Source organism: Diceros bicornis, chromosome 7 (assembly GCF_020826845.1).
Source record: "Diceros bicornis minor isolate mBicDic1 chromosome 7, mDicBic1.mat.cur, whole genome shotgun sequence".
In the NCBI taxonomy this organism is placed as follows: domain Eukaryota; kingdom Metazoa; phylum Chordata; class Mammalia; order Perissodactyla; family Rhinocerotidae; genus Diceros; species Diceros bicornis.
This window is the reverse complement of record NC_080746.1, coordinates 14,687,541-14,696,381: the sequence shown is the minus strand read 5'-3', so window position 1 is coordinate 14,696,381 and position 8,841 is coordinate 14,687,541. Positions and strand designations below refer to the sequence as shown.

General features: G+C 58.3%; 1 protein-coding gene across 3 annotated transcripts; it reads right to left on the bottom strand.

The window, feature by feature from the left end:
* Window positions 1-3,037: 3,037 nt before the first annotated feature.
* Window positions 3,038-8,544, bottom strand: LOC131408348 (spermatogenesis-associated protein 31E1-like). 3 transcript variants are annotated; one of them, XM_058544983.1, is made up of 6 exons: window positions 8,114-8,544; window positions 7,272-7,451; window positions 6,442-6,632; window positions 5,604-5,664; window positions 5,085-5,145; window positions 3,038-4,804 (listed from the first exon to the last, which is right to left on the bottom strand). In XM_058544983.1, exons 3-6 carry the CDS (start codon window positions 6,628-6,630, stop codon window positions 3,103-3,105), a joined length of 2,013 nt encoding a protein of 670 aa, XP_058400966.1. In that variant the 5' UTR covers window positions 6,631-6,632; window positions 7,272-7,451; window positions 8,114-8,544; the 3' UTR covers window positions 3,038-3,102. The 3 variants fall into 3 exon arrangements, with proteins under 3 accessions (XP_058400966.1, XP_058400967.1, XP_058400968.1); XM_058544984.1 differs by lacking the exon at window positions 8,114-8,544 and having other exon boundaries at window positions 7,272-7,993; XM_058544985.1 differs by lacking the exons at window positions 7,272-7,451; window positions 8,114-8,544 and having other exon boundaries at window positions 6,442-6,638.
* Window positions 8,545-8,841: the final 297 nt, after the last annotated feature.

Sequence of the window (8,841 nt, the reverse complement as noted above, 5' to 3'; positions counted from 1 at the left end):
ATTTTCAAGGAAGACTCCTCCCAGAAAGTCCCCCCACCCATATGCTCATCTCGTACAGCCCCTCTCCTCAAAAGCCACACTTGGGTTCTTAAAACAGAGCTTTGCCCTTTGCTCTTACTGATCTCGTTCTGAACGTGGATTTTTCAACAGCCACTCTCGGGCTTTCCTTCAGGAGACTGACACTTTCATCCAGGGCGGCAAGCTGCAAACACCAGCATTTTGAATCCTTTCCATCCCTGTAGATGGGGCTTCTGCTGCTCCCCAGTTTGCCGTTGGCCCAAGCCCTTCCAATTCTGGCATAGCCCCTGCAACCCTCACTGTTACCAGCCGGCCCTTGAAGACATCTGGGTCACCGCCATCCCAGGCTCTGGTGGTGATAACCACGGGCACATTACAGGCAGCTTATCCCATTAGCTAGTGTCTTGGCAAGGCCAGGAACGTCCCACCTAGTGATACTGGCTCAAGACAAGGCGGACGTGAGGGAAGCCATGTTGTGGCAAAGAAGCCCTATTGTGACTTTGAATGACCTCTGACACACTAACCCAGCTGGAGACGCACCCTCTAGGAGATCTAACTGCTCTGGGGATTTTACGACCCCTGCCGGTGCACGTACCTCCCAGCTGCGGCCAGATGATAACTTTCTGCTTTTGAGTTCCTTAGGAATGCGACGAGCCCGCAACAGAGAGTCTATGCTTATAGCCGTCATCGGCGAAACCTGAAAGCTCTGGTGTGGCATTCCCAGTCCGTAAGAGCAGGAGGTCAACATTCCGCACCCCCTCCCCTACAACCCACCGGCCTGTAGAACTGCTGTCAGATCTACTGCGCCCTGAAGCTGGTTTTTGTGGACGTGAGTCGGCCATCTTCCCTCTTGCTAGCAAGCTGTAATAAAAAAGTCCTTTTTCTCCTACCACCTTGCCTCTTGACTGCTGGCGTGTCTTGCGGCCAGCAGAAGGCCCACCTTGGGTGGTGACACTAGGAGGGAAGTTTTGGTGTGGGCGAGGTAATGAGGGGGAAGGGCAAAGTTCTCCGGTCACAGGCCCGGACTCGAAGCCCTGGTGTAGGGAAACCGGTGGCCGGGGGGCCCGAACGATGCGGCGGGAGTAGTGTCACTGACTGAGCAAAACCGTGGCGGATTGCTTGCCATCACCCTCTCCAGAGTCAGTGCTAGCCCTGGTGAAAACAGCGACAAAGACAGCCTTGGGACATGGCTCCAGGCACGCTGGAGAAGGACGGGGGACCCACAGACGCAGGGCTCCGGATGAACAGAGACGGGCTTCACCCTCTCCCGCGGCCTGGAAATAAGGGGACGTTGTGAAGCCGGGTACCTGAGGGTTACTGTCGATATTCAGTAAGACTCCCTTTGGACCTTGCTGTCAACAGACATTAATCTTGTCAACTTGCTGCTTCCTTGTTTCACCTGAGGGGTGACGCAAGGGTCACAAGGATTTAGGACCTTGTTTTACAGAAGAAAATGAGTGCCTTCAAGGGTCACCAGATAGCCAGCCCCCAGCTGCCATTGAAACCCAGAAGTCAGACTGCCCAGGGGCTCATCGGGAGGGAAAGAAACGAAGATGACCCCTTTGTTCCTCCAAAACTCCTGCTGCCAACCCCCTTAGCTCTATAAAAGCCCCTGCTTTCTTCCCTTGGCAAGGCGGATTGGAGAGAACCCACCCTCCCGCCTTCTCGTTTTGCCCCACGCGAATAGAATCAACCTTGCTCCGTCTCCAAGCACCCATGTCTCAGTGATTGGCTTCACTGCGCAGAGGACACACGAACTTTGAGATGAAGAGGTTCGGTATCAATTGTTTTCTTTCCTGCTATTGATGACAAATGTAAACCCCAGGCCCTTTGCCAATAAGGTCCAAGTTGAAAATCCCAGACGCCAAGAGAAAGAATTGGAAAAGAATCCTGTCATCAATGGCTCTTCTACCAAGATCAAACCCTGAATGGTCCTTATCAGAAATGGCTCATGACTGACAATCGTCACCACCGCAATACGAGGTAAGCACTAACGGAATAAGTCCAAGCAGACTTCTTGACCACAGTGGCTCCTGGAGATCAATACCTGTGATCATCAAAATTTAGATTCCACATTTCGTGATGGGCTGCTCCAGACACCCTGCCTCACCCCACGTCGGAACGCTCCGTGACCAGACTGCCTGAGTTTGGCACTTGTGCTGGGCGTGAGCAGAGAGAATGGACCTGAGGCTCTTTCTGTCTTTTCTGAAAATTCTTGCCATCACAGAGATTGTGTGATATCACCACACACCTCTCAGAACGACTAAAGTGAAAAGCAGTGACAACGCTAAATGCTGGTGAGGACGCAGAGAAACTGGCTCACGCACCCATCGCTGGGAGCAATGTAAAATGGCCACAATCACTCTGGAAGAGAGTGTGGGAGTTTCTTCAAACAACATGTAGATACCACACGACCCAGCCGTTGTGGTCCGGGGCGTTTCTCCCCGAGAGATACAAATGGATGTGCACACAAAAACCTGCCCCTGAAGTTCACAGCACCTTCATTTGTCATAGCTCAAGAGCGTGAAAACCAAAGTCTTTCCACGTGGAAACGGTGAAACACACTGTGGTGCCACGTTGCCTCCTGCCCCCGCATCGCACCCTCGGCACCCCGCACCCGCCCGTCAGACGGTGACTGCCACACGGTCGCGCCGCGGCCCCGGCCCCCAGAAGGAGAAGGCAGGTCCAGGTGGGCAGGGCCCTTCACTCCTCCGGGGCAGAGGGGGACGGGCCCTCAGCAGCCTCCGTGCTCCCCGCCCGCATGCCCTGCGAGCTGGCGCCACAGTCCTCCTGCTCGCCGCTGCTGCGGCTGCTCCAGAGTGTGACGAGGGCAGACCCTGACCCTTCCTTCCCTTCCCTTCCCTTCCCTTCCCTTCCCTTCCCTTCCCTTCCCTTCCCCTCCCCTCCCTGCCACACCCCTGCCCTCCCCTGCCCTCCCCTCCACTCCCGGCCCCTCCCCTCCCTTCCCTTCCCTTCTCCTCCCCCAGCAGGGCACACACAGAGGCCACAACCACTCCTGAAAACAACATATGTATTTGGGGAGACATTGGGGTAGGACGACCCCGATAGCACCCAGAGGATGGGCTATGGGAAAGAAATGGGTTTTCTCGGCATCTTAGGCCAGCTCTGGCCCCTGGGGCTGGCTTGGTGACCGCCATCAGGCATCCCTCTTGTCTGCTCCGGGGAGGAGGGAACCCTGTGGTAGCAGGAATGCCCAGCTACCCAGGCCTGCAGCCGTTTCTTCTGCCGCTGCCACTTGGAGGCACGAAGCGCTCGGCAAAGCCCCGATTTCTCTCCCAGGGCCCGTCCGATACACGTCGCCGTCGACGGAGCTTCTACAGCCCCGCCGTCGCTGTCCGGAAGCCATCTGCTCTTCACTGGTCCCCGGCTCTGGGCAGTGGCTGACCCGGGCTTGCCTTTTGCTAGGGGATCTTCTGCTACTCGGTCTTCTGGGTCGGCCTTGAAACATGGCAGAAAGTATCGCACCCTTCTCCAGAACCGTCGGTCTGCGGAAACCTGCTCCTTCTCGGGCAGGAGCTGGAGGGATTGGCTCCCAAGGCTGTGTCCACTGCCCCTGACCCGGGGACGGTGGCTCGTCCCCCTGGCTCGGGAAGCCCTCGGGCCTGCCAAGCTGTCGTCATCCTCTCCTGCCTCGGGACTCGTGTGTTCCTCGCTCTCGTCGATGGGCGGAAGGAGGTTGCTGGGACTCCAACGTGGGGTCTTACCCTTTGGTCTCCCGGGCTGCTGCCGCCCCTGGCTGCTCCATCCCCTCCCTGGGTCGAGATCACGTGGCATCTGGCCAGCTGGCCCGTCCCCACCGTTGTCTTCCCTCTGGCCACGGGACACCGACCCGTGCGAAGCCGAGCCGTCTGGGGCACGGGGCCCACGAGCGGGCGAGTCTCGAAGGAGCGTCCCGGCCGTGCAGCCTTGAGGCTGGTTCTCGGGCGCTGCCTTCCCTGGCCAGTCAAACTTCCTGGCCGGCTTCACTTTCGGGCACAGCTCCTTCGGATCCAGGGCAGCGGGCTTGGTCGGCGGCGAGGGGCTCTTCCCGGATCTTTGAGATGCGGGATTCCTCCAGGGCACAGCCACGTCGGCCAGCACGGCTTCCCAAAGAGCCTCCCCAACCTCCCAGGCCTCTTGAGCCTTCGAAGAGTGGCACGCTGAGTCCACCTCCAGCCTCGGTGCCCCCTGGCAGGGGTCTCGTGAGGCCCCAGCGCCACGCTCCTCCCTCGGCTCACCCCTGCCCGTCGCTGGACCTGGCCTGCGCCGCTCGGCCCCCCTCTCGACAGTCCCGCTCTGCCGGCTTCTGCCTGTGAGGCTGAGGCTGAGGGTGAGGGTGTGAGAGGGCGGCCGGCGCCCCCGTCCCGTCAGAGGGGCCTCTGAGGGCCCACGGCTGTCACCAGGGAGGGTCCCTCCCGGGGCCTTCCGGGTTCCCGCACACTCAGGTGAGGGAGCAGGGAGGGGACTGGCCGAGGGGGCAAGCGACCCTTGAGTTCCCAGACTCGGGTGCTTCTCTGCAGGAGGAGAGAACTTGGCCAAGTTGCCTTTGGAGTGGGCCCCAGAGTCACAGGTGTCTGAGCGGGGCAAAGTGGGCTGAGGTCGAGGTAGAGGGTGCTCGGTCCGAGGAGCCAGGGGCACGGCTGGAGACGTGGCGAGGGCGTCGTCTTGCACAGGCTTCCCGCACGGCTGGTGGGCTCCGGCGGACGCTGGGCCGTCCTCCTCAGCAGGGGACTCTGGACTCGGCGGCTGACGGGAGCTGCCCTCGGGCAAGAGCCTCCCCGGGGAGCTGCGGGAGACAGGGGGCACAGGCTGCAGCGAGGAGCAGCTGGGCCCGGGAGGGCCGGGCAGGCCAGGCAGGGGCGGCCACTCGAGGCCCACGGCCCTCCACCGCCCCACCCTCCCTTCACAGAGGTCTCCTGCTGTCCCTCCCCCCAGGCCTTGGCCACACCCTGTCCCCAGGGCCCCCCTCCCAGCTCAGCCCCAAGCTGCCTGCAGCCCCTGGGGCTACACTACATCCTAGGCTCTGGGAGAAGAAGGACCCAGGAGAGAAGGGGAAGAGTCTCTACCTCAGCAGAAGTGAGATCAGGCCCCACGCTCCTTCCAGTCCTTGTCGGGATCCCCTGGAAGCTAGAAATCAGGAGACTGGGTCACGGTGCTGAAGGCAGGGGCCTAGGGGTCTTCCCGGAGGCTGCGGGCAATGTCCCTTTAGGGGAGACCGTGGGGAGGTCAGACTCTGGAGCCCAGGCGTCGGTGTCCAAGGCCACGTCATCCCTGACGGGGAGGGCAAGGCTCCTGGCCCGTTGAGATTTGTCCTTGACTAGGTGCTTCCACCTCCACGGCAGCCCACGTGCCCCTGCCGGGCAACACCCATCTCCAGGCCCCTCCCGGCTTGGGCCTTGCTTCCCGGCAGAGACTCTGGCAAGGATCCGGGTTCTCGTCTCCCTCCCGGGAGCCTCCCCGAGGCCTCTGTCTCCTGAGGGACAGGCTCCGTCACGGGCATCCTCGGAGCCCGCGGAGCTGGGCGCTCAGGGACAGGAGAGAGGGAGGCCGGCGCTCGGGCCACGGGCCGAATGGCAGCAGCTTACCTTTCGAAGCTCCGCTTTTCTTCCTGGTCCTGCCGCTCCTCCCCCTCGGCTCCACTGGACGCTGAGAGGCGAGAAAAGAAACAGAAATCTCCAGGGCCTGAGACCCAGCGCGCCCCCTCCGCTCTCCAGACCAGCTGTGGACGCTCAGGGTTCAGGAGCGAGACGGCTTGCTACACCCAACCCCGGAGCTCTGTGCCGGCTCATTCCTTGTCCTCCTTTGCGAAGTGGACACCTGAACATCACATGGGTACGTTCTGTCTTCCTTCTTTGAAGAACATAAAGAAGGGTTTTCTATGTGAGACCCCCCGCCCCCACGGCTGTCTTCCGTCACTGTTCCCCTGCTCCAGAAACATACACGTTCTCAGCCCTACAGACACTTCTCAGTTTCCTCAGGTGAGCCTCTGATTCCCGAGGCCAGAGGCCCACTCCAGCCCCCCCTGCTCAGGGGCTCTCGGGGGCTCAGCAGTGCCCTCAGATCAAGCCCGACAGAGGAAAGGCTCCCTGAGACCCCCGCACGGGAGGGCGGCTGGTGACGGTGCTCGGGGCCTCTCCGCCCACAGAGATCCAACTCAGTAAGCAGTCCTCTGCCACGGGTCACTGCGTTGGGGACCCTGTCTGCAGCCCTCTGCCACACCTGGCCTCCTGCTCTGAGATCTTCGGATGGAAATCCTTGTGCCCACTCGAAGCCCTGCCCCCCCGGCCTGGCTTGTCCCTAGAAGGCTGATGTTCTATTCTTGCCCATCCCGGGAATCCCTCGAGTTGACTCAGAAAAGTGGAAGTCATCGCAGGAAAGAAGAGAGAATCGTCTTCCGCTGGGTCTCGGCCAAGGTTTTCTTACCTTCCTGATGTTTCTACGTCTCTTCCAAGGTGGTCGTAAACACGGATTCCTCTGGAGGTAGGGAAGGAACAGCAGGAGGAGCCCCAGTCCACACAGGGTGGCGAGGATGGGAGCAATCGCCCAGGAAGTGGGACTGGAGCTCAGCCAGCTAGCGATAACGCTTTTCAGACACCAGAGACCGCAGTCCATGTCTGAAAGGCAGTGCTGCTCTCAGGCAACTGAGCTCTGGGAGCGGCTTGGAGGCTATCAGCCCAGGCCCGCATCACAGGACTGTGGCCGTGTCACAAAGGGCTCCTGAGGCCGGGGGAGGGCGCAGATGGGGAGCAGGCTGGACCACAGCCCCTCCCCCACCACCCAGCCTGCAACTCCATCCCTCCACCCTCCTGGGCCTTCTAGACCTCCAGCCATTCCCTAGTCCTTCCACCCCGGGGAAGCCAGGTATCACCTGGTTCCTTGTATCTCTTGGAGATCTTGGTTTGAACCCACCAGTCTCATAGCCTTTGAAAGTCTGAAGTTCTCCCAGGAATGTCGGCTAGTTCCCAGAGATTTATACTCTCCCAATCTCCAATGTCCTCCACTCCGATTTTTTCTGTCTCCTCACACATTTACTTTCCCCGTGTATGTGAGAACATCTCAGGGCTACTCTCTTAGCCAACTGCAGCGACACGGTACGTTGTCATCAGCTCTACTCACCACGTCATACCTCAGATCCTCAGACCTTCTTCGTCTTGTAGCCGAAAGTTTGTACCCTTTGACCAGCCTCTCCCAATTTCCGCCGCCCCCCAGCCCCCGGCCACCACTTTGCGACTCTCTCTTTCTACGGGTCTGACCTTTCTTTGGTTTTCAGATTTCACATATAAAGTGAGACCACGCAGTATTTGTCGTTCTCTGTCTGGCTTGTTTCATTGAGCGGGACGCCCTCCAGGTTCATCCGTGTGGTGCGGATCTCAGCTCCACGTTTCCGCATCCTGAGGTTTTCAGTTTCGTCCATCCGGAAGCCGAACTTTAGACTTCTTTAATTTTGAGTCGTTAAGTCGTTATTGTTTCCATCAGCCTTTGCCATCTTCACTCAGAACGACTGACACACAAATTCACACTCATGATTTATTCTTTAAAAGAAGTATAGTCAAAATATCACTCATTAAACCTCCAAATAACGTATTTTACGTTAGTAGCTTTTATACTTCTGAGGTTAGAAAAGCCTCACAACGACCTTATGGGACATGCTGTGCGTACAGTACACGCACACAGACACACACGTACACACACGTACACGTACATACACACATTTGCACAGACCAATTCAGTATTTCCGGACCCTAGAATGAAGCATTTCCTGCATGCTTTACATCTTTCATATGTTGTCTTGACCCTATTTCTTCTTACTCTGCCTCAAATACACAGTCTTCACTCTCCAGACTTTAGACACGTGTGTGGCCCAGGCGTGGGTCGGGGGAGCAAAAGTTCTGATCTTTAGAGTGGACCTTGGGACTGGGGACCACGGTCTGGGTTTGAGTCCAGGCTTAAGCAGCCCTGTCTGGTCTCCCTGGTGCGCCCTACACATATTCTCTTTCTCGGAGTAGGCCTCGCCTGCCCCCTCCTGCCCCTTCCTGCCCCTTCCTGCCCCTTCCTGCCCCCTCCAGGCCCCTGGAGCCCCAAGTCTTGCCTGTACCTTAGGGAGAGGGCACTTTGAAGTCCTAGAGGAATTCCCTGGTGACATCATCGGACGTCTTTTTTGGCAGTGGGAACTGGGGGTTCACGTAGGGATTGTACTTTTGGATCAGCCCGCAAGCCTCTCTTGCCGGCCTGCTGGTCTTCTCACGGTGAGGCTCTTTTGATTTCCAGAAGGGCGTGGTTTTCTATTTCCAGTCCCAGACCCAACAAGGGATCACAGGTTGCAGCTCTAAGGCTCTTTTTGCTTCCTGTCGTGCGTCTATCCGTATGGATAAGAGCCCTCAACTTTGAGAATCGTGATGGCCCGTGGGCTGGCAGGGCTCCCTTCCACTCTCCTAGTTGAACAGAGTTTAACTTCAATGCCCTTGGCAACTTTGCTTGCAGGAGAAGCACCTCTCTTTCTAAGGAAACTACAACGGCCCTAACAGGATTTTCAAGGAAGACTCCTCCCAGAAAGTCCCCCCACCCATATGCTCATCTCGTACAGCCCCTCTCCTCAAAAGCCACACTTGGGTTCTTAAAACAGAGCTTTGCCCTTTGCTCTTACTGATCTCGTTCTGAACGTGGATTTTTCAACAGCCACTCTCGGGCTTTCCTTCAGGAGACTGACACTTTCATCCAGGGCGGCAAGCTGCAAACACCAGCATTTTGAATCCTTTCCATCCCTGTAGATGGGGCTTCTGCTGCTCCCCAGTTTGCCGTTGGCCCAAGCCCTTCCAATTCTGG

Excerpts from the sequence above, each read along its gene's own strand:
- LOC131408348 (XM_058544983.1), bottom strand. The coding sequence starts at position 6,630 with ATGGACTGCGGTCTCTGGTGTCTGAAAAGCGTTATCGCTAGCTGGCTG. Across the intron at positions 5,146-5,603 it reads GAAAAGCGGAGCTTCGAAAG|CTTCCAGGGGATCCCGACAA; the intron begins GTAAGCTGCTGC and ends CCTGATTTCTAG. Across the intron at positions 4,805-5,084 it reads CTGATCTCACTTCTGCTGAG|CTCCCCGGGGAGGCTCTTGC; the intron begins GTAGAGACTCTT and ends TGTCTCCCGCAG.